General features: G+C 38.1%; 1 pseudogene and 6 gene segments (V, D, J or C); 4 read left to right on the forward strand and 3 right to left on the reverse strand.

Moving 5' to 3' along the window:
- Nucleotides 1-2295: 2295 nt before the first annotated feature.
- LOC121656424 lies at nucleotides 2296-2786 on the forward strand. The segment is given in 2 exon segments: nucleotides 2296-2347; nucleotides 2455-2786. Coding segments are annotated over 2 exon segments (384 nt in total).
- Nucleotides 2787-5140: 2354 nt separating this feature from the next.
- Nucleotides 5141-6390, reverse strand: LOC121656718 (annotated as a pseudogene).
- Nucleotides 6391-9215: 2825 nt separating this feature from the next.
- LOC121656703 lies at nucleotides 9216-9710 on the forward strand. The segment is given in 2 exon segments: nucleotides 9216-9268; nucleotides 9376-9710. Coding segments are annotated over 2 exon segments (384 nt in total).
- Nucleotides 9711-13672: 3962 nt separating this feature from the next.
- LOC121656426 lies at nucleotides 13673-15500 on the reverse strand. The segment is given in 3 exon segments: nucleotides 13673-14057; nucleotides 15082-15133; nucleotides 15435-15500. Coding segments are annotated over 3 exon segments (447 nt in total).
- Nucleotides 15501-15961: 461 nt separating this feature from the next.
- LOC121656427 lies at nucleotides 15962-16452 on the forward strand. The segment is given in 2 exon segments: nucleotides 15962-16013; nucleotides 16121-16452. Coding segments are annotated over 2 exon segments (384 nt in total).
- Nucleotides 16453-22951: 6499 nt separating this feature from the next.
- LOC121656719 lies at nucleotides 22952-24365 on the reverse strand. The segment is given in 2 exon segments: nucleotides 22952-23471; nucleotides 24329-24365. A coding segment is annotated over 1 exon segment (306 nt).
- A 739-nt stretch (nucleotides 24366-25104) lies between these two features.
- LOC121656428 lies at nucleotides 25105-25660 on the forward strand. The segment is given in 2 exon segments: nucleotides 25105-25221; nucleotides 25329-25660. Coding segments are annotated over 2 exon segments (393 nt in total).
- The last annotated feature ends 1877 nt before the right edge of the window (nucleotides 25661-27537 follow it).

A 27537-nucleotide genomic window follows, 5' to 3' on the forward strand; every position in this document is an offset into this window, starting at 1 on the left:
TTACAGGTGGAGTGAAAATTATCACCATGTACACATGTGCTTATGCTGATGAGGATTGTTCTTACAGGGGGATGCCGGAACAGGCAACTTTAGGATTCAAGCATACAAGAATTTTAATGTTTTGTGTACAATTTCACTCTTATCTGGGATAATGTGACATATTTACACAGATGGGATGTATATCAGATTTTTTTTTTTGATAAATTGACTATTCCACCATGCACCCCTGGTTCTGCAGGTATTGTGCGCGCTACTGATGGACAACCCTGCCTTTCTTATCATTCTTCCCTTGGTTTGCTAGGTTGTCACATGGGGTGGACCATGTGACAAAAGGGAGGTGGTATTCTCAATAACATCTCTGATTCCTTTTGAACAGAAAGTTCTTTCACAGGTGCACAGTGTGGGTAAGGAAGGCCTGCCACGCCAGCATCAGATCTGCTCCACTCCTTGGTTCCGGGAGACTGGATCTTGGTCCGGGAGACGAGAAGAAAGCACTGGCGTTTTGAAAGATGGCTGGGTCCATTCCAGGTCCTGTTGGTCACTCATACAGCAGTGAAGGTCGCTGAAAGGTCCACGTGGATTCACACATCCCACTGTAGGAGGTTCCAAGGTACACCAACCCGAGCTCCAGCTGACCTCTCAACCACAGGGCAGAATAATCCCTGAGGTCAGCCCCGTGTGAGATAGTCCATTCTCCACGTGACAACATGAAGTACACCCAGACTGCCGTGAGGGGATGGTCGTGCGTCATCCTCTTCATCCTTGTCACCTCCCTCCTCTGGTACCTGGATCCAACCGGACCTCACCTGACACAACGCACCCCAGCTTCGTCCCAACCCGCCAGACGACTGCAGGGGACAGAAGCACCCTACTTCAGGAGACACCGCCGAGACGACCACATCCTCCAGCATCATGATCACACTGAAAATCTTTGGTGACAAGTTGCCAATATGTCTGCTCATAAATTGACAAATGACAGTTGCTATGTTTGTGGACTGGTGCCGCATGCCACACCCACTCAATCAGTTTTTATTCCATATCCAGTCCCTTTGAATACCACTTTGTGGACTCTGATCATGGGTAATAGATTACACCCTAGGAACATTACTTGGCCACACCAGCGCCTTCCCCTCTCCTGGAGGAGGCCAGCTGAGTTTTCCAGCAACACAAACTCCACTTGTGTTTCATCCAGAACTGTCTTCCGCTTAAGGGATCGTACAAATCCATATTCTTCTCCACCTCTTTGTTTTCAGCGAAATGGGACAGATGCACTATTCTTTTTAGGACACACTCTAGATTGTCAGCGTATTATTCCTGTCTCATGTATATCCTCACCTTGCCCCAAACGCTCTGACTCGTTCACCTTAAATTCTTGTGATTATTCCCTGACTGTTCTCTTTCTACAGAGTGAGACTTAGGAGTTGTTGTGTTTAAACATTACGGCCTTTTCCTGACCCCTTTTATCACCCCCATCCGTTAAACGCGGTATCTTCTCTCCACAGATGAAAGGATTTATGATGGCTTTGCCCTGGTGGGGGGTTGGGGAACTAGCATGGACTGTGGAAGATCGATCAATCTCTTTGGAAAATTTAACCTCTTTATGTGTGATTAATATGTTGCATTTTAATCAAAGGGGTGGATTGTAATGGAAAATTTATTCATATACCCTTATAGTTTGTAGGTTACACTTTGTATGTCTGTGTATTTAGATAAGAACTCCTTCTCACACCTTCCCCCCTCTCTCATCCCCTCAACAGATGTTGAGAGTTTAATGAGCTTCCTCCTTTGCACCCTTCACTCCGTAACATTTGTTAACAGCTATGTGAGAAATTTAAAACAATGACCTCCTACTGTGATGTTATCAGCTCATGCCTGGTATATTAACTAAGTTCACTTGTATCTCGCCAGACTCACGCAGACAAACTCCTTTGACTGTGGGACTCTCATTGCTGATCAGCTCTTAATAAATAATACTTTGTTCGATTCTCACTTAGTGTGTGATCTTTGATAACTAAAAATTCCACAACACAACATAAACACTCAAATCTTAATCTGATTCTAAAATAGTACAACATAATATTAATATAAATTAAATCATTCATTGATAATCATCATCAGATTGATCCAAGTCCCTGTTGGAGTGAGTCAGCAGATTTCCATAGAGAGCCACTTTGCATCAGCAGCACCATGCTCCAGTGCTCTGGGAGAGTTTATAGTCCTGAGAGTTGAAGACTGGATGACTGACAGCTGTCCTTCATGACAACAGAAGACACAGAAATCCTCCTCATGAAAAACATGACTTTGATGTGCGTCCTCATCTGGACTCTCCTCTGCTGCTGCTTCACAGGTAAAGTCCAGAGAATCAAACTCCTCTCCTCTATGAACATCCGTCCCTCTGAAATGAAGCCGACTAAACCATGAAGCTGCTTTATGTTTTTGTCTCTGTATCCTCAGAGTCCAGAGGACAGTCCACAGTGACTCAGCCTGCAGCAGTGACATCTGATCTGGGACGAACCGTCACCATCACATGTAAAACCAGTCAGAATGTTCGTGTTTCTGGCAGCAACCACTATTTAGCCTGGTACCAACAGAAAGATGGACAAACTCCTAAACTCCTCATATATTATGCTAGCAGCAGAGTATCAGGGATTCCAGGTCGTTTTACAGGCAGTGGATCAAACTCTGACTTCACTCTGACCATCAGTGGAGTTCAGGCTGAAGATGCTGCAGTTTTTTACTGTCAGAGTGCTCATTACATCAACAACCAGTGGGTGTTCACACAGTGAAAAACAGTCTTACAAAAACCTCCCTCAGTCAGACTGAACAGAAACTGAACTGACTGATGCAGTTCACTGAACACACACACACACACACACACACACACACACACACACACCCACACACACACACACACACACACACACACACACACACACACACACACACACTTTAACAGAAATGAAAGGAAAAGAATATTAAATAAAAATGTTACTTTATAGTTTATAAAAAAAACAATCACAGTGTTCCCATGTAACCAGTGCACTGTGTGTTTTTTTTTTTTTTTTTTTTTTTTTTTTTTTTTTTTAAATCTGAATCTACGTCATCTTCATCAAAAACTTTCTAAGTTTCAGGCATGCCAAAGGGAGAAGCTGGACACAAATGCAGGTACAGAGCTGAAGTGTTTAATTATGCCTCTAGCACAAATATCTAGAAACATAGGCTAACAGAGACAAACAATACAACACCAGAGGGGTATTGCACTAAACCAGAATAAAGAAATCCAGGATAATTAAGCAAGCCCAGCTTGACCTAGCTTGCGCGGCCTATCCTGGCTTAATTGGTTGCACGTTTGCTGAGCCAGGATGAGAAGGTGCGGCTAGGTTAAGCCAGGTGAAGATAGTTGGGATAAGTGCGTGTGCACGGCATACTGAAGCAGACCTCGCGATTGCTCACAGAATCACGGATGGGGAAATGGATAAAAGTCGTGCGTCCTACGTCACGGCCGCTGAACAACAGCTCCTGACGGAGTTCTCTGACGAAGTTAAGGATATTATAATGAAAAAAGGCAATACCAATGCCATAAGTAAAGAACGCGAGAGAGCCTGGCAGACAATAGCCGACCGGCTCAATGCGTAAGTAGTCAAAAACTGTACAATTAATAAACAGTGCTCCACTGGAACTGTCATAATTAGACTACAATTAAAGGAGTTACTTTTCAAATCCACTAACTGTTGTATACTTTAAGAGTGACAAGCAGGTGCATGTTACTCAGGAAATGTAGAGTATGATTAGGTGCAAACAATTATCCACAATGTGTCATTTAATCTATTTTCCTCATGTAACGTTTTCATCTATTTTATCTTTCTGTCCTTCATAAAGGACAAACCTGTTTGGCCATAAAAGGACCTGGCAGCAAGCAAAAATTAAATATAAGAACATTTTGCAGGCTGGTAAGTGACTCCAAAGTAGATAACCGTGAACAAATGAGGTGAATAGATGAGGTGTCTGCTGACATGTTCAATGTCTGTATAATTGTAGCAGTTAAAAAAAGGCCTATAAACTGGCACAGGGGGCGGCCCACCAAGCCAGGATGTGACTCCAGCAGAGGAACTGGCCTCCATTTAAATAAAGGGAGGCCAGTGATGGAGGGGATCCAGGGAGGGACAATAACTGACTCTGTCCCAGCCACAGAAACTGTCCGCTTCATACAAGGTACATCACATACTGCAATTCTACTGCACATGGAACACAATCAAATATAATATAGTGTCTGACTTTGGATAACCTTGCAGTGTCTGGGAACACAATTACACTTTTGGAGCCACCAGAAGATGATCCGGTTAGTACAGTGTCTCGAAATCACAGGCTTGGTATGTTCTGTGAAATCTTAATCCAAGTCCTCTCGCTGCATGTATACGGCAGGGGGAAGGCACATCTGCAGCTGCAGAATGCACGTCTGCAGATGAGGAGACTGTGTCAGTGGAGTCCAGAAGGCTTGAGGCATGTCAGTTTTATGGGATTGGCCTGCTTATTTATTCCATGAAGGATATGAATTCAGTGATGTGGTACTAATAGAAAATGTGTAACAGGACCCGGATGCTGCACAGTCTCCTAAGCAGCCTGGTAACATTGTGAGTATTGGCTAAAGTAAATCTACATTATGCACAAATCCTGCTGTGCTAACTGACATTTCCTTTACAGACTTCACAAACTGTCAGAACGCTTTATTCAGGGCACCTGGAGAGAGAGATAGAGCTGGCAGATGTTAAAATCAGACTCAAAAAGAGAAAGCTCCAAGAAATAGAGCTGGATCTAGAGATTAAACACCGGACACGAAAACTGGACCTGGAAATCCAGAAACTAGAAAGAGAAGTGAGTGTTTCAATGCACACAGTAACCATATCTGCAATACAGTGTTTTAATCCTTGTTACTTTTGCTGTCGTAGGATCCAAGCAACCAAGACAAATGACTGCTTAATAAAAAAAAAAAAAAAAAAACTAGAACATTGGTGTCCGTCCTCTTTTCATGAATGTAAAAGAATTTCAAAGAACCACCAGTGCTAAACAAAATGCTCACACAGGAAAAGCTCTTTTATTAAATAAAAGGGCTAATTCCAAAAATTAAGTGAAGAAACTTGCAATATATTGCTCCCTGACAAGTCTGCCATTAATGTTGTCCGGGAAGATGGGAGCATTTTCCCAGTCAACATCAACAGCCACTCGGGGGGGGGGGTCTCTCCTTTCTTAGGCCTGCAATGTTATGCAGTACTACGCATGCAGCAATAACATCACAGGCTCTGTCCGGGGAAATCCTCAGGTGGTGCAGGCACTGAAACCAAGATTTCAGAAGGCCGAAGGTCATCTCGATTCGAGCCCTTGTCTTGGTGTGTGCATGGTTGTAGGCCTGCTGTGGTGGGGTTTGGGGATCTGCAAGGGGAGTCAAGAGGAATGACTCACAGGCGTATCCTTTATCTCCCAGCAGCACACCAGAGAATTCACCTGATAATACAAAATATAATTTAGAAAACAGAGTTACACACACAATGTCCAAGGTGCTTACAGTACAAATGTGTGGGCTACCTTGTGAAAGTCTCTCATAAATTGGACTAGCCCGAAAGACTCTAGAGTCATGCACTGAGCCAGGCCACTTTGCCTCTAAATTGCTCACAAGGCAGTCAGCATCACAGATAATCTGAAATATTTAGTTGTAGCCTATTAAGGTCATTAAATGCACAGAACAGATTCATGTAGGTCATAACCACAAATCACTCTTACCTGAACATTGATGCTGTGAAGGATTTCCTGTTAATGTAATCTCCCTCATGTTCACCTGAGGGGCGTCTGATTCTTATGTGTGCGCAATCCACTGCCCCAATGATGTTAGGGAAAGCTGTAACAAAAAATAGTGAGTATCCAACTGTGACAGATATACTTAGAAACTAATGGGTGCACATTAAAATTGAGGTTACCTGCAATCTTGTAAAACTCCTCCTTGATGTAGAGGGGTCTTCTGTGGCCAGGGAAGGTGATGAATATATTGCTGAATGATTTCAGCGCCAGACAAACACATCTGATTGTCCGGCAAATGGTTCCTTTATTGAGGTTCTCTGCATCCCCAACAGAATAAAGGAAGCTCCCACTCGCAAGCCATCTCAATGTGACACAGATCATCTGTGGTACAGTGAGGGCATGGCTTCGTGCTGTCTGGTGCTGTATTTTTGGACTCAGCAGCCTACATAAATATCTTAGTCCATCACCCGAAAATCTATATTTTTCAATGACATAGTCATCTCCAAAGGCCAGGGGATGTGACCTGTCCCTGAAGACTCGTTCACGTCTGAATGCTCTTCTGAGGATGCGAGCTTCCTCGTCCAGCACATCCTCATCCAAAAAGGGCAAGCCATTATGAAGAGGGAACAGGTGAAGGGGAGTTGGACCTGAATATGCTACATTGTCTTCGTCACAGATTAAATTGAAAACACCTTTGAAACTGAGGTATCTAAGCATAGCATTTGTATGGTACACACTTAAGTCTTTACCATATAAGGGTCTCTGTCCCACAGACTGGATTGACACAAGAACATGCATTCCATGCAAATGAGTATCCTATAGGCAAACTCTATGATTGGAGGACACAGGACTGAGGAATTTTCTTTGTTTAAACCCTATATAAGACAGAATGACACATGAAGTCTTTGGGTCTTCGTTCTGGCTTTGGGACCTCCAGATTTTGCTGCAGAAATCTGTTTTGATGTCTGAACTTTTGTAATAAACTTCTTTTTATTATTCAAGTCAGCGTCCAGAGACATTTTTGCCTGAAAGCCAGTTTTTCCACATCTCCTGATCAAGATACATCAAATTCTCATCAGCTGTGTTTTGTAATCTCAATTACTGCAATAAAACACATATTTATAAAACCTCTGACAGCAATTTGACGAGCAGTCTTCATTAGCATAGCAATATAACACTTGGCCTGATGAAATCATGCACTTATGACCAAGTTGATATTGTGTGATGAAATCGTGATCCTGTATTTAAATAAAATGACTAAAAAAAAAGAAAAAAAAATTATATGCACTGCACTAACACTACACGACAGCACCTGGGTCTAACTGGACTCAAAGCGGTCTGACTAACACTTAATTATGACGTCCCATCTTGTTTGAATTCATGCTTGTGTTGTTCTTACTCTCAAATGTAAGTCGCTTTGGATAAAAGCGTCTGCTAAATGACTGTAGAATAGAATAGAGTAATAATACTGCAACTCGAATCCATATAAAAAGGCTGCTGCGATTACGAACAGATTTGGATTAAATGTACAGTGACTGTATATGTAATATTTTAATACTGGATGATTAAAATGACGCGCCATACTTAGGAAGACTATGGACATGCTGTAAAACACATTATTTCCTCATAGAATTGACGTTGGACATGCAGGTGACTCGCTAGGATTAATCTTAGCCTGAGCAGTTAGCCTGGTCTGGAGCAGGCTAGCTGCAGCGGATAAATCACCACAGTAACTTGGCCGGGATTAGTTTGAGCTGCTTTCATGCAACCGACTTAGGGCTAAATTCAGCCAGGACCCTCAGGTAACTCAAAAAAAGAAATAAATATTAATACAAAACATAATTTAATCTTACAGTGCCTAGATGTGCTTAACATTGTTAGGTATGAAAAATTTAAGTAATTTAGTAATGAAGTAATGTGAAATGGAAAGTGTGGTATTTAGACTCAAGGCTGCAAATAAAATGAAATTAGATCTACACTTATGGTGACGTGTGGATATTACCATGTGTGGCGGGCCATCACAATATGGAAATATTCATCTGATGAAGCTGTTCATGTAATTTTATAAACTTCCAGATACATTATTGAATTAATCTAAACTGGATGGTATTAATTATTATTTTGTTTAAACTTTAAACCTAATACTAAAGTCCACAGAGCCATGTAAAATTCAGCATGAAGACTTGAAGAAAACTCACTTGATTGCTGACAGCTGTTCCTACATGGAGTTGAGAGAAATTCATTTAACTGTACCTGAAAGATAAATTTCATATGTTGTGGTTCTGAACTACAATAAATTCCTAGAATCAGCACCTCTTCACGACACATGACTGATTTACTCGGTGAAATGCAGCAGTCAGTTCAGTTTCTGTTCAGTCTGACTGAGGGAGGTTTTTGTACGACTGTTTTTACAGTGTGAACACATCTTTACTGTTGATGCTATGAAAACTCAGACAGTAACAAACTGCAGCATCTTTAGCCTGAAATCTAAACAAACAAAGACTTTGTTTTTTTTTTTTGTTTGTTTTTTTTTTCTTATGAAAACAAAGGACTGTGACTTAAGATGAAATTTTAGAATATACTAATCCACTAAACCACCAAAATAACCACCATGAACTTTCAAATGTTAATCTGAATCGACAGTTATTACAACAAATATTGATTTAAAGGAAATGATTCATTGATAAACATTGTTGGTCAGAGTTGACCCGAACACGAGAGGAGGGCTAATACAAAGCTCCAGTTTTAAACAGCAACATGTGTTTCACTCTACCAAAATAGTAAAACAAGTTTAAGCTAACGTACAGTGATGTTTAGAGCCATGCATGAGTGGATTTCACTACCACAAAATATTACACAACAATGCAATGCTTATTGCTTTAAAAATCAACTGAAAATATACTATAAAAATAATCAGATTTAAATTGAATAATGTGTTAGTGTATTTTAGTATGACTGTATATAAGATAAGTATGACTACAATGTAAATTAATGTATAAATTATGACAATGTATGGGAATTAATATTGTATTAGTCAAAAAAGTAAGATGATCAAAATGTTATTTTAAAATTTAATTTGTAATCTGTGAAAAATGTGAATTGTATACTTTTTCTACTGTAAACTGACCCCAGGAAGAATAGCTGATGCAGCATACTGCTGACGCTAAAGGGGATCTCAATAAACATAAACATAGACATAAACATTATTCAACTGATAAACATAATCATCATCATCATCATCATCATCAGATTGATCCAAGTCCCTGTTGGAGTGAGTCAGCAGATTTCCATAGAGAGCCACTTTGCATCAGCAGCACCATGCTCCAGTGCTCTGGGAGAGTTTATAGTCCTGAGAGTTGAAGACTGGATGACTGACAGCTGTCCTTCATGACAACAGAAGACACAGAAATCCTCCTCATGAAAAACATGACTTTGATCTGCGTCCTCATCTGGACTCTCCTCTGCTGCTGCTTCACAGGTAAAGTCCAGAGAATCAAACTCCTCTCCTCTATGAACATCCGTCCCTCTGAAATGAAGCCGACTAAACCATGAAGCTGCTTTATGTTTTTGTCTCTGTATCCTCAGAGTCCAGAGGACAGGTCACAGTGACTCAGCCTGCAGCAGTGACATCTGATCTTGGACGAACCGTCACCATCACATGTAAAACCAGTCAGAATGTTTATGTTTGGAGTGTTTACCATCGTTTAGCCTGGTACCAACAGAAAGATGGACAAACTCCTAAACTCCTCATATACGCTGCTAGCAGCAGAGAATCAGGGATTCCAGGTCGTTTTACAGGCAGTGGATCAAACTCTGACTTCACTCTGACCATCAGTGGAGTTCAGGCTGAAGATGCTACAGTTTATTACTGTAAGAGTTATCATAGCATCAACAGCCAAGCTGTGTTCACACAGTGAAAAACAGTCGTACAAAAACCTCCCTCAGTCAGACTGAAGTGAAACTCTGTGAGTGGGTTTGTGTCTCTAGAGGTTTAATGATAAATTAGGATGTTGGAGGACAGTTTAATGACATATTATTGTCTTTATGGAAACAATTATTATAATATAATAATAAATATATAGTAATTATATAAAATATAACAGTTCAGATCTAATTTAGATTTTATTTAATGATAATCAGAAATGATGTGATAGAGATAAAATTCTTGACAATGACCTTTGACCTTCTGTACATGTTAGGGAACCACATGAGTTTTTAGAAATAGACAAAAGAATAAGAATTCATCATTAAAAACCTAACTATCAAATAAAAGTCAAAACAAATAAATAAATCTCTGCAGCTGCAACAAATTAAACATTTTTAACAATTAACATGTAAATTTTTGCCTTCTTCCTTTAATTTATTCCCCTGTTGAGTGAAAAGCTGAACAGCTGTAATATATGGAGACATTCATCTGCTTCAAGTAGTTTCATAAACTTCCAGATACATTAATGAATGAATCTAAACTGTATGGTATTTATTATTATTTGGTTTGAACTTTAAACCTAATGCTAAAGTGAACAGAGACATCTGTTAAATTCAGCATGAAGACTTGAAGAAAACTCACTTGATTGCTGACAGCTGTTCCTACATGGAGTTGAGACAAATTCATTTAACTGTACCTGAAAGATAAATTTCATATGTTGTGGTTCTGAACTACAATAAATTCCTAGAATCAGCATCTCTACATGACACATGACTGATTTACTTGGTGAAATGTTACATTTACACTAAACATATTAAAGTTAATATTACATTTAAATTCCTGTAAAACAACAAGATGCAACTAAAGCAGAAAAAGAGAAATAGACTGAATACAGGAGAATCAACTGGAACATCTGACATAAACTAATAATGTTAATGATGTTCTCATCAGTGAGGATGAAACATGATACCATGTAGAGGACAGCTGCAGCTGACTGACTGTGTGTGTTTGCATATGTGTCCTGCCTCTCTGCTCCCAGCTGTTAAGAGGTCAGTGTTGATCAGTGGCTGTTCAGACCTTTCAGAGACACTGAACACACCAGCAGCACAATGATGATGTCACTGACTCTACTGCTGACCACCCTGGGGCTCCTTGTTCAGGGTGAGACTCTCTTGTGGAAACTTTGCTTCAGGATGCAACCAGGTTCACCACAATGATGTTCTGCTGTGATGGAGAAACACCGAAACACTGAATCTATTTTTCATCTTATAGAAATTATATATCTTTAGCTGCATGTTGATCATCTTTCTTCATTCTGCATTTCTCTCATTTTCTCCTCTCTTTGTTTGTTACTTATTTAAGGTTCATCAGGTGAAATCATCATGACTCAGACTCCTCAGTCTCAGTTTGTTGCTTCAGGACAAACTGTGTCTCTCAGATGTAAAGCCAATTCAGGTGTTAGCTATCATTTGCGGTGGTATCTTCAAAAATCTGGAGAACCTCCTAAGCTCCTCATCTATGATACAAATTCACTTTGGTTGGGAGTTTCTGATCGTTTCAGTGGAAAAGGATCTGGGACTGACTTCACCCTGACCATCAGTAGAGTTCAGCCTGAAGATGCAGGAGTTCATTACTGTCAGCAGGATTACAGCTCGTTCACACACTGATAACGTCGTACATAAACCTCCTCAGCTGCAGAAGAACTGATCCACGGCTGCACTGAGCTGAAGGGTTCAACTACAGAAAACAGTCTTATGAAACCCAACACTGACACTAAACAGTATACTATTACACATTATTAAGAAGTTTAAAACAAATAATACAATGAATATGTTTGCTGGGATTGCTCTGTATTGTTATGTAATCTTTAAACATCAGGTCATCTGAGATAAACCAAACATTTGCTTATTTAATCAGTTCACTGTCTAAATTTAACGAAGCAGAAAATAACACCAGTCACACATTCATGACACGAACTTTATTTGTTTTCTGTTAAAACATGTTAAACAGTTAATACATGCGGTGAAAAGGGATGAGGTCTGATTTTGGTGTCAGAACATGAAGACAACTTTTTGTTATTTTAGGAGTTTTTAATTCTCACATTTCCTTTCAAATGATCAAATAGATTCATTCTGAATGAGTATATCTTGGTTTTAAATTCTGTATCTATTAACGTTAAAGTTGCATCAGTTTTTACAAAACTTCAATCTTGAAATCGAGAGCTGAATTTCAAGAGTTTAGATGAAAATCAACCTCAGGGTCTCATTTCCTTTTCATACTTCAGTAACTATAGCAACATACAGGCATCGCTGCTGGACCACCGCTACAAACAGGTTTCAGTACTCAAGATAAAAATGTTCCAGACATTTTATTCTTTACATCCTGTAAACGTTTGGTTCTCTAAATTTTAATTAAAAGACATGACCATTAAAGTTCACAAAAGCTGATTCCAATTATTCCTTTAAAAGGGGAATTAAATATATAAAACAGTTTAAGACTGAATATCAAGCCTCATCTAAAATGAGACTCTTCTGCCCAAAACTGGTAAACAAACTGAAGGAATACAAATACTCAGTAAACAATGTTGAGATAAAACATACAGCTGCACGGGTTCAAGCCCAAATCAGACCCTGAAAACGAGCATGAACAACTCAGCAACTCACAGCAAAGAATGCAGCAGGACGTATCTGTTTGGTAAATATTCTGCTTACCAGCTATAGTCCACTTTAATGTTGTTGGCTTCATTCACTCACCTTATATGTACCACAAAGCCAGCAGAGGTATCTTAGTCACTGAGATCATCATGAGGTCTCTCCAAAACCATGAAGATAATAATATGACAGAAAATATCAAATTCATTCTCTGATTTCACTAAAGATTTCACATATTTATGACCACATATCGTTACTGTCGTTCACAAACCTCCTTTGTCCAAAATCTGTGATTTCTTTTTTTCCTTCATAAATCAGTACTATTGGTCCCCCTTTATGTCTGTCTGTAGTTTTACAAATATTTAACCAAAGATAAATGATGTAAAACACAATACCAAGTTTGAAGACATTATGTCCTATTATTACAAAAACCAAACAGTTTTATAGATTTATTAAAAAATAACAGTTTTAGACATAAGCGGTTTGCCCATGACAGCAGCGATTTCAAACCAACCTGTTCTTCAGTGTATTTAATTAGCTTTTTCTCTCCCTTGTATCCACAAATAACCAGCAGATATTAAAACGTAACCACAGATCAGCTGTCTGCAGTCTTTATTATGATCTTTACCTGCTAATAAAGTTTAAACATCATTTTAAGACACAACCAGATTAATTACTGAATGTTTCTTTCTGATGTAATCTCCTGTAACTAAAACAGTTTTATTTTACCTTTAAAGCTAAAACCTGCATCATCACATCTGGGTTCAGCAGAGCAAAACTTTCTGAAATGAGTGTTTAGCTTCATGTTCCAGGTCTGCAGAAGAATTTAAAAGCTCATTAGAAGTTCCTCTAATGTACTGTGGTTTACTCTGAGTTAATGCACCATGTGGCCTTTCATTAAACCATTTTAACATGAATGTTTATATGATGACACACTTCTTTCTGATATTTAACATATTTTAAAATATTTCAATAGACACAGAAAATCTGAAACTAAAGAAACACAATTTTCAGTTTACAAAACCTGAAATTGGATTTATTATTATTTCTAAAAAGTATTAAACACTGCATTATGATTTTTTCTTAATTTTATGATACTGGAGGGATTGTTTTTCAAGATTCTTTTTAAAATTTTATAAAGAAAAAAAAAAACTTTAATGAAACATTCACTTCATCAAAAAGGTTTTTATTAAACTAATAAAATCTCAGTTACAAAAAACAAAGAAAAACTTAAGAACATGAACAAGACAAAGATTAAAGTGAAAATAAAGTAAATCAGAACTTATGGAACAGTGTTTGATACTGAAGAAGAAGAAGAGCTGTAACAAAATAAAACAAGGATCAGATTTCCAGTGAATCAGGTCAGTACTGGGAACACTGGTCTCTCCTCAGTGTCTCTGAGAGTGGAGTCTGGGAGCCCTGGGTGGCCTCACAGGTCACAGAGCCCACCTTCCTCCACTGGTCTGCAGGGACCCTCAGGGTGCTGCTCCAGCTGTAGTGGCCGTCCTTCTGCAGCACCCCGGGGCTCCTGCTCTCCTCATAGCTGCTGCTGCTGCTGCCGTCCACCTTCCAGGACAGACTCCAGTCTGAGGGGAAGCCCTTGTTGGCCAGACATGTAAGTGTGGCATGGCCCTTCTTTATCTCCTCACTAGAGGGGGGCAGCACCGTCAGGGTGGGACGGACTTGACCCACTGCAGAAAGAGAGGACACGTTGCAGACATTAGATGAAACCCCTCCTCAGAGTTTCACTTCTTGCTTTTAGCTCAGTAACCATAGTAACGGACAGGCATCACTGCTGAACCACAGCAACAGACAGGTTTCAGTACTAAAGATAAAAATGTTCAAGACATTTTTTAGATGTTTTCAGCTTCTTGTGATTCACTTTGCTTCAAATTAAAATCATAGATTAGAATTTAAAACTAGAATTTTCACCTTCACACCATCTTGTCACTTGTCTGTATTATTACATAAATTCTTCACTGTTTTCAAAAATGATTATTTTGCATCATTTAAAGAATGTAAAGTCTTTCACATCTACTCTTTCCTCCTCCCCATAGTAACCACTACAATATGATGACATTAAATCAATCTCCCACATGCAGTGATGTAAGTAAGTAAAGTTTATTTATAAAACACTTTTCACGGGTAAAAATCACAAAGTGCTGGACATAAAATAGCTGCATTTTAAAAGAGTCCATGGAGTGGACCACATAGAGTGACAAATGTGGAATTTTCTACCTGATACGTGACAACATGGGTCAGTATATTTACCACATTTCTTGGTTAAACTTTCACTCTCATAGATATTAAGTTTGGACAGAAAAACTAACTAGTTTAAAGAAAAACTTTAACTTGTTAAGTTAACAGATTGAACATGTTAGAAACAGTTTGGATCCTCATCAGTTTTCTGAAATCTTATCATTTCCTGACTAAAACAGTAAAGACTCAGATTTTGAGAGTTTAAACTGATCAATTAAGTAATGATCTGATTCAGAGACAAAATTTCTCTGCAAACTTACGTTATCAGTGAGACAAAATAACACAGAACAATATTACTGAAGATGGTTTTAGTGTTTCCAAATATAGAATCTCACTTTACCAAATAATTACACCAATCATATAAAACCACATTTATAGATTACCAATTTTCTGGTCAGGACATAAAAAATAAACAAATGTTTATATTTGAGTTGATAAAGAATTAAATGTACTTACAGTTAACATCCAGTCTGGTTCCTCCACCGAACGTGTACCACAGTGATACAAACTCATTGAACCGCCGTACAAAAACCTCTGACTGTACAGAGACACGGCTCTCTGACTCTGGAACAAACAATGCAGCATGTTTTTATTTAGACATTTGTTCATTTTCCCCAAAGACTTTGTTTTTATTGAAAATATAACCAAATAAATCTGATTTAGAAGAAAATTAAGATAAAACTAATCCACTAAATGACTCTGTAAGGAATATTGTGAGAAGAAAGTACAAATAATGAAAGAAGAAATAATAAATTTAAAAAGTCCACTGGGTGAACATGGTTGTGTTGGTGGAGTGGATTTTAATGAACTGCAAGATCAGCAGTTTGATCCCAGGATTTTCCATAATCCTCATCATTGGACACTGAACCCCACATCGTCCCCGATCACTGTTTTGTTACTGTAGAGAAAAAATGATGCATTCAGTACAAAGACTATATGATAAGTAGCGCTGGGTGAGCTGGTAGATGAATGAGTAGAAAGTTCAAATCTGTTTTGTAGCATTTAGATAAAGATTAGGAGGAATTATATGTAAACTTTTTCTCTACAACATAAACCCTCAAATGTTAATCTGATTCTAAAATTATTACAACATTACAACATATTAATACAAACTAAATTATTCATTGATAAATGTCATCATCATCATCATCGTCATCGGACTGATCCAAGTCCCTGTTGGAGTGAGTCAGCAGATTTCCATAGAGAGCCACTTTGCATCAGCAGCACCATGCTCCAGTGCTCTGGGAGAGTTTATAGTCCTGAGTGTTGAAGACTGGATGACTGACAGCTGTCCTTCATGACAACAGAAGACACAGAAATCCTCCTCATGAAAAACATGACTTTGATCTGCGTCCTCATCTGGACTCTCCTCTGCTGCTGCTTCACAGGTAAAGTCCAGAGAATGAAACTCCTCTCCTCTATGAACATCCGTCCCTCTGAAATGAAGCCGACTAAACCATGAAGCTGCTTTATGTTTTTGTCTCTGTATCCTCAGAGTCCAGAGGACAGGTCACAGTGACTCAGCCTGCAGCAGTGACATCTGATCTGGGAGGAACCGTCACCATCACATGTAAAGCCAGTCATAGTGTTTATTATAACGGCGCACGCTATTTTTTAGCCTGGTACCAACAGAAAGATGGAAAAACTCCTAAACTCCTCATATACGCTGATAGCATCAGAGAATCAGGGATTCCAGGTCGTTTTACAGGCAGTGGATCAAACTCTGACTTCACTCTGACCATCGGTGGAGTTCAGGCTGAAGATGCTGCAGTTTATTACTGTCAGAGTTTTCATTACATCAACAGTCAAGATGTGCTCACACAGTGAAAAACAGTCGTACAAAAACCTTCCTCAGTCAGACTGTACAGAAACTGAAATGATGGAAAGAGTTCACTGAACACACACACACACACACACACACACACACACACACACACACACACACACACACACACACACACACACACACACAAACACAGACACTCTAATACACACCATTGCTTCAATAACAAAAAACACTTCTGAAGAAAATTTTGGATGAAATCTTGATTCAGAATTTTTCTAATCATCATCCACGATTTACTAAAACATTTAAACAGATATAATTTGAAAAAATTTGTCACAGAGAAAATTCCTGTATGTGACCTTTGACCTCAGCTTCACAGTTAATTTGCACAGTTTTAATGTATGTAAATATATAACTGGGGGAAAAAAAATATGTATTAAATATATATCTAAAGATTTATTCCTCAGTCAGACTGAAGTGAAACTCTGTGAGTGGGTTTGTGTCTCCAGAGCTTTAATGATAAATTAATACTTTGGAGGAAAACTATATGAGATAAAATTGTTTTCATGGAAACATATCTAAGTATAAATCAGATTTAAATGACATTTTTTTTTATTGATAATGTTAAATGAATCAATGATAGACAAAATTATTGACAGTGATGTTTGACCTCATATTTACAGTAAAACGTAAGAAACCACGAGTTCAAAAAACCGATAAAAGAAAAAAAAACATTTCATAATAAGAAAACTAATTATCAAATATAAGTAAAAAGAAATAAATAAATGCCTCAAATATTAAACCATTATACTACAAATGATTGGAAATTCATCATGACTAATCTGATGTCATCAAGGCTGCAACAAATTTAACATTTTTAACAATTAACACATAAATTATCGCCGTCATCTTTCAATTTATTCCCCCGTTCACTGAAAAGCTGAACAACTGTAATATATGTGTCAGGGACCAAGCAGTAAGGCGGCAGGACACAAGACGTTCTTGTTCAAAAACCTGGGTCTTTTTTTTACCTCAAAAATCCAAGTTTTACAAAATCCAAAAATTTAACTAAACAAACTGATAAAAGAGGCCAAAGAAATATAACTAGACTCAAAAACAGAATGAAGTAGAACTTAAACAAGCAAACAACTGAATGGACATAACAAACAAACTGACCGCCTGAACCATCAAACAGGTGAAGTTTAATACAAGCTGAGCTAAACCAAGAGTACAACACAAAAAGGGGAAATACAATGGCTACTAAAAATTGCACAAAAAAACTCAAAATAAATTCCCAAACACCCCAATGACACGGCAGCATGTGGTCAAGTCCAATGGAGCTGGCAGCAGCCTATCAGAATCCTCAGCCCTTGGCCACGCCTTTGCTGCAGCATGAAGGAGAGGTTGAACTCCAGGTAACTCAAAAAAAGAAATAAATATTAATACAAAACATAATTTAATCTTACAGTTCCTAGATGTGCTTAACATTGTTAGGTATGAAAAATTAAAGTAATTTAGTAATGAAGTAATGTGAAAAGGAAAGTGTGGTATTTAGACTCAAGGCTGCAAATAAAATGAAACTAGATCTACACTTATGGTGAGGTGTGGATATTACCATGTGTGGAGGGCCATCACAATATGGAAATATTCATCTGATGAAGCTGTTCATGCAATTTCATAAACTTCCAGATACATTAATGAATTGATCTAAACTGGATGGTATTAATTAATATTTTGTTTGAACTTTAAACCTAAAGCTAAAGTCCACAGAGCCATGTAAAATTTACTGGATTCCAGCCACGAGGGGGTCTCGGTGAGAGACGCTCCCCTACTGTGGTCCGTGATTCACCCTGCTGAGATGATGGCTTCTCTCCGGCCTCTGGCACCTAGACCCACTTTGAGGTGGACACCACTGAGTTTCCCAGAGCTCCTGTCTGTGCGACCTCCTGGTCGCCCGCCAAGACTAATGAATTGTGCCTGTCTTCCAGTATTCCAGCTTCAGTCAGCGCGCCTCCCTGCGCTCCAGCTCCAGTCAGCGCACCTCGTTATATTCACATTAGCTAACTTCACTTGTAAACTACAGGCACAGGGAGGGAAATAGAAATGGCTTAATATGTTTATTTGATTAGTGTTTTATTTAATCATCTTATATCAAATGTCACAGAGTGAATGATTTTAAAGATAAATACTAAAAGTGCTCTGTGAGATCTGATGTGATGGTTTACTGGTTAGATTAAGTGGTTAAGATTGTGAAATATAATGGAAGCGTCCAATGTTAACTAGTTTTTTTTAACAACACCAAACATGCAATTACAGGTCAACCAGCTTATGAGATGATGGAGGCTGGCCCCGATTGTGCACCATCCCTGCTTCTAGGACACACATCAGTTACACCCACAAACGCTGCACCCTCTGCAAGACGAAGAAGACGGATCAGCTGAGGAAAGAGACACTGCAAGCAGGAGAGATGGAGGTCCACCAGGATGCAGACACTGGTGATTAGCTGATCACAGAGGATAAGACACATGATGAAGATGATGGCGATGATGTATCTGTACAGTTAGACAGAAGTTTCTTTTTTTTTTTCTCATACTATTTGTAGAAGCAAAAATGTGTAAATTTTTTGTTTTAGTACGTGGATTAAACATGAATAATAAAGTGTGTCAAAGACATTTTTTAAGTCTTTTTGACTCTTCGTTGCCTCTTAAGCACATAAATAATTAGTGTCAGTTTTAATAATGAAAATTACATAAAATTTTAATTACATTAAAAATCTTTTGGAGATAAACGATGAATAGATTACATGATTGTTAACCGGTTGAGAAGCTAGACTGTTTTATTTTTTCATATAAGTAGTTTTTATTGAAATTCTCAGTCAGAATAAACAGTAGCGACACAACGGTAAACAGATACAATTTCAATAAAAGAAAAAACAGAATATGTACATGCCACATGATATAATAAAAACACTGAAGTTGTGGCATAATATCTTCAAGTAGTGTAGTGAGATAATTTCATATCTTTGTTTGGCAATTTCAACACTGACAAAATAATATGGAATTTTGCTAAAACCTGCAAACTATGTGCAAATTAGGAACAATGAGAGCAGATCTAAAAGTCTTCTTTAGCTGTTGCATGCTGTAGACATCAATGACCCAGGGCTTCAGTGGAGTGTCAGTCAGGTGCTGGGAGTACAAGACCTGTAGACACACACTGGCACACAGACAACAGTTTACAACAGTTTTTAAGTGTTTGCTATATTTTGCTTAATTTATAAAGATGTCAATATTATTAGTTTCTGGTTTACTGGCTGATGCCAGACTGACATATTAGCTTGAGTAATTATGTTGTATGAAAATGTGGTAGGATTATTAGATAATTTAAAACTTTTTCTGAGTCATGTAATATAAATATGAAGTTGTTTGTTTTTGCAACATTGTAATGCATATTAATAATTTATGCTCAGAGTTTAAATAAGTAAAGAAAATTAGACAAAACAAGTAAAGTAACCCTAACCACCAGTCATAACTTCACTAACAGCAGGTGAGCTCACCTTTGCAGTGACAGCTGTGTTGTGCAGTCCTGTGGTGGAAACGTGAACAGGTCCTGCACCCAGCCATTCCTGAAATGTTCATAAGCTTCCAGAGATTTGTAGTTTCTAAACTATTCATACGTGTAAACACTGATACCATAAACGAGGTAGCTTGTTATGTCGTAGCATCAGAACTCCGTTCCTTAGCTGCTAGCTAGCTAGCTAGTTACTGATTGTTGATCAAACCCATTCCAACTACTGACCGGATTCTTTAACTGAGCTACGGCCATTTCGTCTGCCTTTTCTTCTTCACATGCACTTAACTCACTGTTCAAATGTTTTGTTCAATAAGCCAATATCAGACTGAAAGCTTACCATAGTAATGAGCAACAAAGGAGATGCCTCGCATGAGCAACGTCTTGTACAACAATTCTGACTGGTCATAATTACATTTGAGATATCTTTAATTTTCATTCTGCCTAGTTAAAAATTAATTACAGATATCTGTAATTGTCATTTAGGATGTGTGACGAGTCGTGTGTCAGTTAAAGTGACGTCATTCCTGATATCTGCAATTCTTTTGCGACTAGTCAAAAATTAATTTGATATCTCTAATTGTATTTTTGACTAGTCAAAATGAAATTGTATATATCTTTAATTAAAATTCTTACTAGATATAATTACAACTAGTCAAAATGAAATTGTATATATCTTTAATTAAAATTCTTACTAGATATAATTACAACTAGTCAAAATGAAATTATTGATATCTATAATGTTAATTCCGGATAGTCAAGTTTAGCTATTAAATGTTAACGGTTTGCCACAGAGAGTCGTACAGCAGGTGCAGAGCGATTGGAGCAACGTTTGAGCAAAAGTTTATAAAAGAAAAAAGTGTCAACAAGCTTGAAGTGATCCCAGACAGCTGACCTGGGACGCTTTCTGCCTCCTTCCATTTCCAGACAATTTAAACTCTCAAAAACGCTCGGTACAATACACACAGATAAATGAGGCAAGCCTTTGCAAATAAACAGCCGTTAGTAGAGCATCTGCCAATCCAGCAAAAGCACGAACAATAATTATTAATAAATTAGAGAATTTTTACTTTGTGGAAATGTAGTATACATTTTTCATTGTTTCATTTTGAGCACAAGACAAAAAGATCGTTTCACATTTAGTTAAACTGAGTTTTAAGTCTAGAGCAGGTAAAACAGCCGTGAAGTTTCAGACTGATTGGAGACATAATAGAACGCGATATGGAAGAGTCATGTGACATCCACGTCTTGATTCAGATCACGGAACATTATTTCGCAGCAAACATTCCACCTAAGTTTCAGTACGGACTGGAACACGGTTTCGATCTTGTCATCACTAGTTTGAGTTCTTCCTTGACCATCTATTGTTTAATGTTAGGTGATGTGGTTCATGCCATGTTTGCTGTTAGATGTTGTTAGTGTTACTGTTACATTTCAGTTCATGACAAGGTTTGTTAATGTTATTAGTTTAGTCCCGTTCCATGTCAAGGTTGTTGCGTTATGTGAGTTAAGTTTTACCTTATTAAAACCTTTTACCTGCACTGGTCTGCCTCCCGCCTCCTTAAGCCTGCACTGGATTCTCATCCCCACCGTATCATGACACACACAGTGAAACAGGGTCGTACAAAATCCTCCGTCAGTCAAACTGAACAGAAACTGAACTCACAGCTGTAGAGACTGATACAGTTCACTGATAATTTATTCATTAACAATCTCTCATACATTGTCCCACCAAAATGAATAAAACATTGCAGTTCATTTTATTCCAATTTACCGTTAATTTATTTTGTATTCACGATCAGTTTTCCATCTTAGTCACAGAGATAATCATGACGTCTCCAAAACCATGACAGCAGTAATATGACAGAAATATCAAAGTCAGTTTCTGATTTCACTAAAGATTTCACACATTTATGATCACATATCAAACCAACCTGTTCTTCAGTGTTTTTAATTAGCTTTTTTTCTCCCATGAATAAACAACACATATTAAAAGGTAAACACAGGAATAAAAACACAAAACACAACATTAAAACAAGTGAAGTTCAGTGTCTGCACAGCTCTCATCAACTGATGTCAGATCAGCTGTCTGCAGTCTTTATTATGATCTTTACAAAGACCTGCTAATGAAGTTTAAACATCTTTCTAACACACAACCAGATTAATTACTGAATATTTCTTTCTGATGTAATCTCCTGTAACTAAAGCAGTTTTATTTTACCTTTAAGCCTAAACCCTGCATCATCATATCTGGGTTCAGTAGAGCAAAACTTTCTGAAATGAGCGTTTAGCATCATGTTCCAGGTCTGTGGAAGAGTTTAAAAGCTCACTAGAAGTTCCTCTAACACAGGGGTGCCCAGATGTTTTGCCTCCAAGGGCCAAAGTGAAAATGTACCAGTGAGTCATCGACCAAACACAACGATTTTAAGGGTGTAACACAAAAATCATAGTTCTTTTACTTATCGTTCATGCAAGCAACTGCATTAGTTTTCATCAGTGTAAATGACACACTACAAACATTAATATGGGAAAATAACTATAAACACATAGTTAAAAGTAGAACAAACAACAATTGCAGGTTTTAAATTGTAACAAAAAATAATGCAAAATGTCATCAACACTGAACAGTGTTTGTTCAATAAGGCCACATGTTAACACTACAGGGAAACATGAAGGGAACTTTAAACATTACTAGCCTGTCAATGTTTGTTAAATCAACTGACAAGATGAGTGTGTCACTGAGGTGTCACTGAAACTACAAAAAAATTCTGTAGTTTTGTTTGTACAAAATCTGAAAACTAGATTAATTTCATTCTATCATGTCTGAATGTAAATTATCATTTTAGCCTGTTCTTTTAAAAATGATTGTACACTGCATTTAAATTTTTCATAATTTCATGCAACTGGTGGACAACATCTCATATTATTCTTTCTTTTCTTTTGTTAATAAAACATTAATAAAACATGTTCTTTTCATGAAAGAGATTTTATTAAATTTAGAAAATCACAGTTACAAAAAACAAAGAACATTTCATAATCAAAACATCACAAAGATTAAGAGAAAATAAAGTAAATCAGAAATGAGAAGAAAGGAACAGTGTTTGATACTGAAGAAGAAGAGCTGTAACAGAATGAAACCAGGATCAGATTCCCAGTGAATCAGGTCAGTACTGGGAACACTGGTCTCTCCTCAGTGTCTCTGAGAGTGGAGTCTGGGAGCCCTGGGTGGCCTCACAGGTCACAGAGCCCACCTTCCTCCACTGGTCTGCAGGGACCCTCAGGGTGCTGCTCCAGCTGTAGTGGCCGTCCTTCTGCAGCACCCCGGGGCTCCTGCTCTCCTCATAGCTGCTGCTGCTGCTGCCGTCCACCTTCCAGGACAGACTCCAGTCTGAGGGGAAGCCCTTGTTGGCCAGACATGTAAGTGTGGCATGGCCCTTCTTTATCTCCTCACTAGAGGGGGGCAGCACCATCAGGGTGGGACGGATTTGACCCACTGCAGAAAGAGAGGACACGTTGCAGACATTAGATGAAACGCCTCCTCAGAGTTTCACTTCTTGCTTTTAGCTCAGTAACCATAGTAACGGACAGCCATTACTGCTGAACCACAGCAACAGACAGGTTTCAGTACTAAAGATAAAAATGTTCAAGACATTTTTTAGATGTTTTCAGCTTCTTGTGATTCACTTTGCTTCAAACTAAAATCATATATTAGAATTTAAAACCAGATCTTTCACCTTCAAACCATCTTGTCACTTGTCTACAAGTAATGTAAGTAAGTAAAGTTTATTTAATAAACACTTTTCACAGATAAAAAGTGCTGGACATAAAATAGCTGCATTAAAACAACATAAGTTTCATAAAATAAATATTAACCATCAACAAAAAGCTTTCCTGAATAAAATAGTTTTCAGCTGCTTTTTAAAAGAGTCCATGGAGTGGACCACATGGAGGGACAAATGTGGAACTTTCTACCTGATACGTGACGACATGTTAAGTTAACAGATTGAACATGTTAGAAACATTTTGGATCCTCATCAGTTTTCTGAAATCTAATCATTTCCTGACTAAAACAGTAAAGACTCAGATTTTGAGAGTTTAAACTGATCAATTAAGTAATGATCTGATTCAGAGACAAAATTTCTCTGCAAACTTACGTTATCAGTGAGACAAAATAACACAGAACAATATTACTGAAGATGGTTTTAGTGTTTCCAAATATAGAATCTCACTTTACCAAATAATTACACCAATCATATAAAACCACATTTATAGATTACCAATTTTCTGGTTAGGACATAAAAACTAAACAAATGTTTATATTTGGATTGATAACGAATTAAATGTACTTACAGTTAACATCCAGTCTGGTTCCTCCACCGAACGTGTACCACAGTGATACAAACTCATTGAACCGCCGTACAAAAACCTCTGACTGTACAGAGACACGGCTCTCTGACTCTGGAACAAACAATGCAGCATGTTTTTATTTAGACATTTGTTCATTTTCCCCGAAGAATTTATTTTCATTTAAAAAAATAACCAAACAAATGTGACTTACGATAAAATTTAAAATAAAACTAATCCACTAAAACACAAAAAAAATATTGTGAGAAGAAAGTATAAATAATGAATTTAAAAAGTCCACTGGGTGAACATGGTTGTGTTGGTGGAGTGGATTTTAATTAACTGCAAGATCAGCAGTTTGATCCCAGGATTTTCCATAATCCTCATCATTGGACACTGAACCCCACATCGTCCCCGATCACTGTTTTGTTACTGTAGAGAAAAAATTATGCATTCAGTACAAAGACTATATGATAAGTAGCGCTGGGTGAGCTGGTAGATGAATGAGTAGAAAGTTCAAATCTGTTTTGTAGCATTTAGATAAAGATTAGGAGGCATTATATGTAAACTTTTTCTCCACAACATAAACTCTCAAATGTTAATATGAATCTAATATCATTACGACATAATATTAATATAAACTAAATGATTCATTGATGAACATCATCAGATTGATCCAAGTCCCTGTTGGAGTGAGTCAGCAGATTTCCATAGAGAGCCACTTTGCATCAGCAGCACCATGCTCCAGTGCTCTGGGAGAGTTTATAGTCCTGAGAGTTGAAGACTGGATGACTGACAGCTGTCCTTCGTGACAACAGAAGCCACTGAAATCCTCCTCATGAAAAACATGACTTTGATCTGCGTCCTCATCTGGACTCTCCTCTGCTGCTGCTTCACAGGTAAAGTCCAGAGAATCAAACTCCTCTCCTCTATGAACATCCGTCCCTCTGAAATGAAGCCGACTAAACCATGAAGCTGCTTTATGTTTTTGTCTCTGTATCCTCAGAGTCCAGAGGACAGGTCACAGTGACTCAGCCTGCAGCAGTGACATCTGATCTGGGACGAACCGTCACCATCACATGTAAAACCAGTCAGAATGTTTATTATAATGGCATCTACTATTTTTTAGCCTGGTACCAACAGAAAGATGGACAAACTCCTAAGCTCCTCATATACGCTGCTAGCAGCAGAGCATCAGGGATTCCAGGTCGTTTTACAGGCAGTGGATCAAACTCTGACTTCACTCTGACCATCAGTGGAGTTCAGGCTGAAGATGCTGCAGTTTATTACTGTCAGAGTTTTCATGAAATCAACAGCCAAGCTGTGTTCACACAGTGAAAAACAGTCGTACAAAAACCTCCCTCAGACAGACTGAAGTGAAACTCTATGAGTGGTGTTGAGGCAAAAAAAAGTTACTCTGTCAAGGATGAGGAGTCTGGTTCTGAAGTGAAGAATGATTACAAGTTTATTGAACACAGGATTAAAATACAAAGAATAGAATGAATAGGAAGAATAGAAAGAATGGGATTGCAATTCCTGAGAGACTGCTCAGAGGTCTGACAGCACAGAGATCTGAACAGAATCTGATAAGAAACACACATGCAGCATCTTTTAAGCAGAATGATCACGTCACAGCACATCATGAAATACAAACAAAGAGATTGTCTGTTCCTCACACAGGATTAGACACTTCAGCAAACCTAATGAGCTTTTTCAGTTTATTGAGCACGTAAACAACCCCAATGCCCGGCTGGGTCATCCTGAGGCGCCTGGCTGGTATCAGATAAGTCACACAGGTCAGAGCGAACTGTTCTAAAGAATGCATCCACATTTACGATAGCAACAGGCTACTCAGTATTAAACTCAATTACCAAGAACTTAAACAAGCTGTTTACCCCGAGAGGGATCAGTAGACATAATATAGTAAAGGGAATAATATGAAATTTCCACAACACGTGTTCAAACCCAAATCAGACCCTGAAAACGAGCGTGAACAACTCAGCAAAGAATGCAGCAGGACGTATCTGTTCGGTAAATACTTTACTTACCAGCTATAGTCCACTATAATGTTGTTTGCCATCCTTCACTCATCTTCTTCTATTCTATTCTATTCTATTCTATTCTACAGTCATTTAGCAGACGCTTTTATCCAAAGTGACTTACATTTGAGAGTAAGAACAACACAAGCAAGATTTCAAGCAAGATGGGACGTCATAATTAAGTGGTAGTCAGACTGCTGTGAGTCCAGTTGGACCCAGGTGTTTAAATATAGCAAATGTCCCACAATGCCAACAGAGGTAGGCACTGTGGTACATTGCCAACCAGGTAATGATGCTATTTGTTAATACTTTCATGCATCGTTACAATATAGTTAGCTGTATTTCTTGCTACTCTTGCTAAGCTAATCTCTAGGGTTAGAGAACGGTGAAACATTATTCACATTGATAATTTGTTGACATGACAATGCAACAAATGTGTATGCAAATTTGTTAATACAGTCAGAATATGTTGATATAATGTATCAACTAAATGTAACACGGGGAATGTGGCCCGGATCATGACTGGGGACAGGACCAATGCCAAACATTGGTCTAGGGTTTCCCATTACAGAACGCAAATTAGATTAGTGTAAAAATTATCTTGCTCCTATCAGCCTTTTATTTTACAATAATATAAAAATAAAACACAACAACAATAACAATAATTTAATTTGTTTAACACAAAAACCACCGCAAATGAATTAGTAACCAAAACCAAAATCAATATTAGTAAATGAGATGCAACACTAAATCAAACCAAAATAAATCCCAAATTACCAAACACTTAAGGTGCATTACCCATACAGTTAAAATAGTAGTAGTAGATGTACCATGCGCTCTGAGAGCTGATGCTTTGTAGTGAATCAGAAGAGCCGGCTTGCATCAAATGAGAGTCGGCTCCCAGTTTTTTTTCTCTTTGCTGCATGCTTACCTCTCAGTGCTCAGCCCCAGCTCTGCCCATAGCATTGCTTTGTTTGGTTTGGCCAGCATGGACAGGGAGCCAATCACATGTGAGGATATAGAATCATGCCATTATGTGAAAACAGCTGTCTCACTGTGAGTGAGACAGCAGACAGCCATGAGGAGAGTACGTGAGAGGGGGGACACCGGATCATCCATCCAAGATAAGGCATCTTATTTTTCTAAATGCCAACCTGCACTGAGGACATTGATGCT

The sequence above is a fragment of the Melanotaenia boesemani genome, chromosome 17 (genome assembly GCF_017639745.1).
Source record: "Melanotaenia boesemani isolate fMelBoe1 chromosome 17, fMelBoe1.pri, whole genome shotgun sequence".
Taxonomy (NCBI): domain Eukaryota; kingdom Metazoa; phylum Chordata; class Actinopteri; order Atheriniformes; family Melanotaeniidae; genus Melanotaenia; species Melanotaenia boesemani.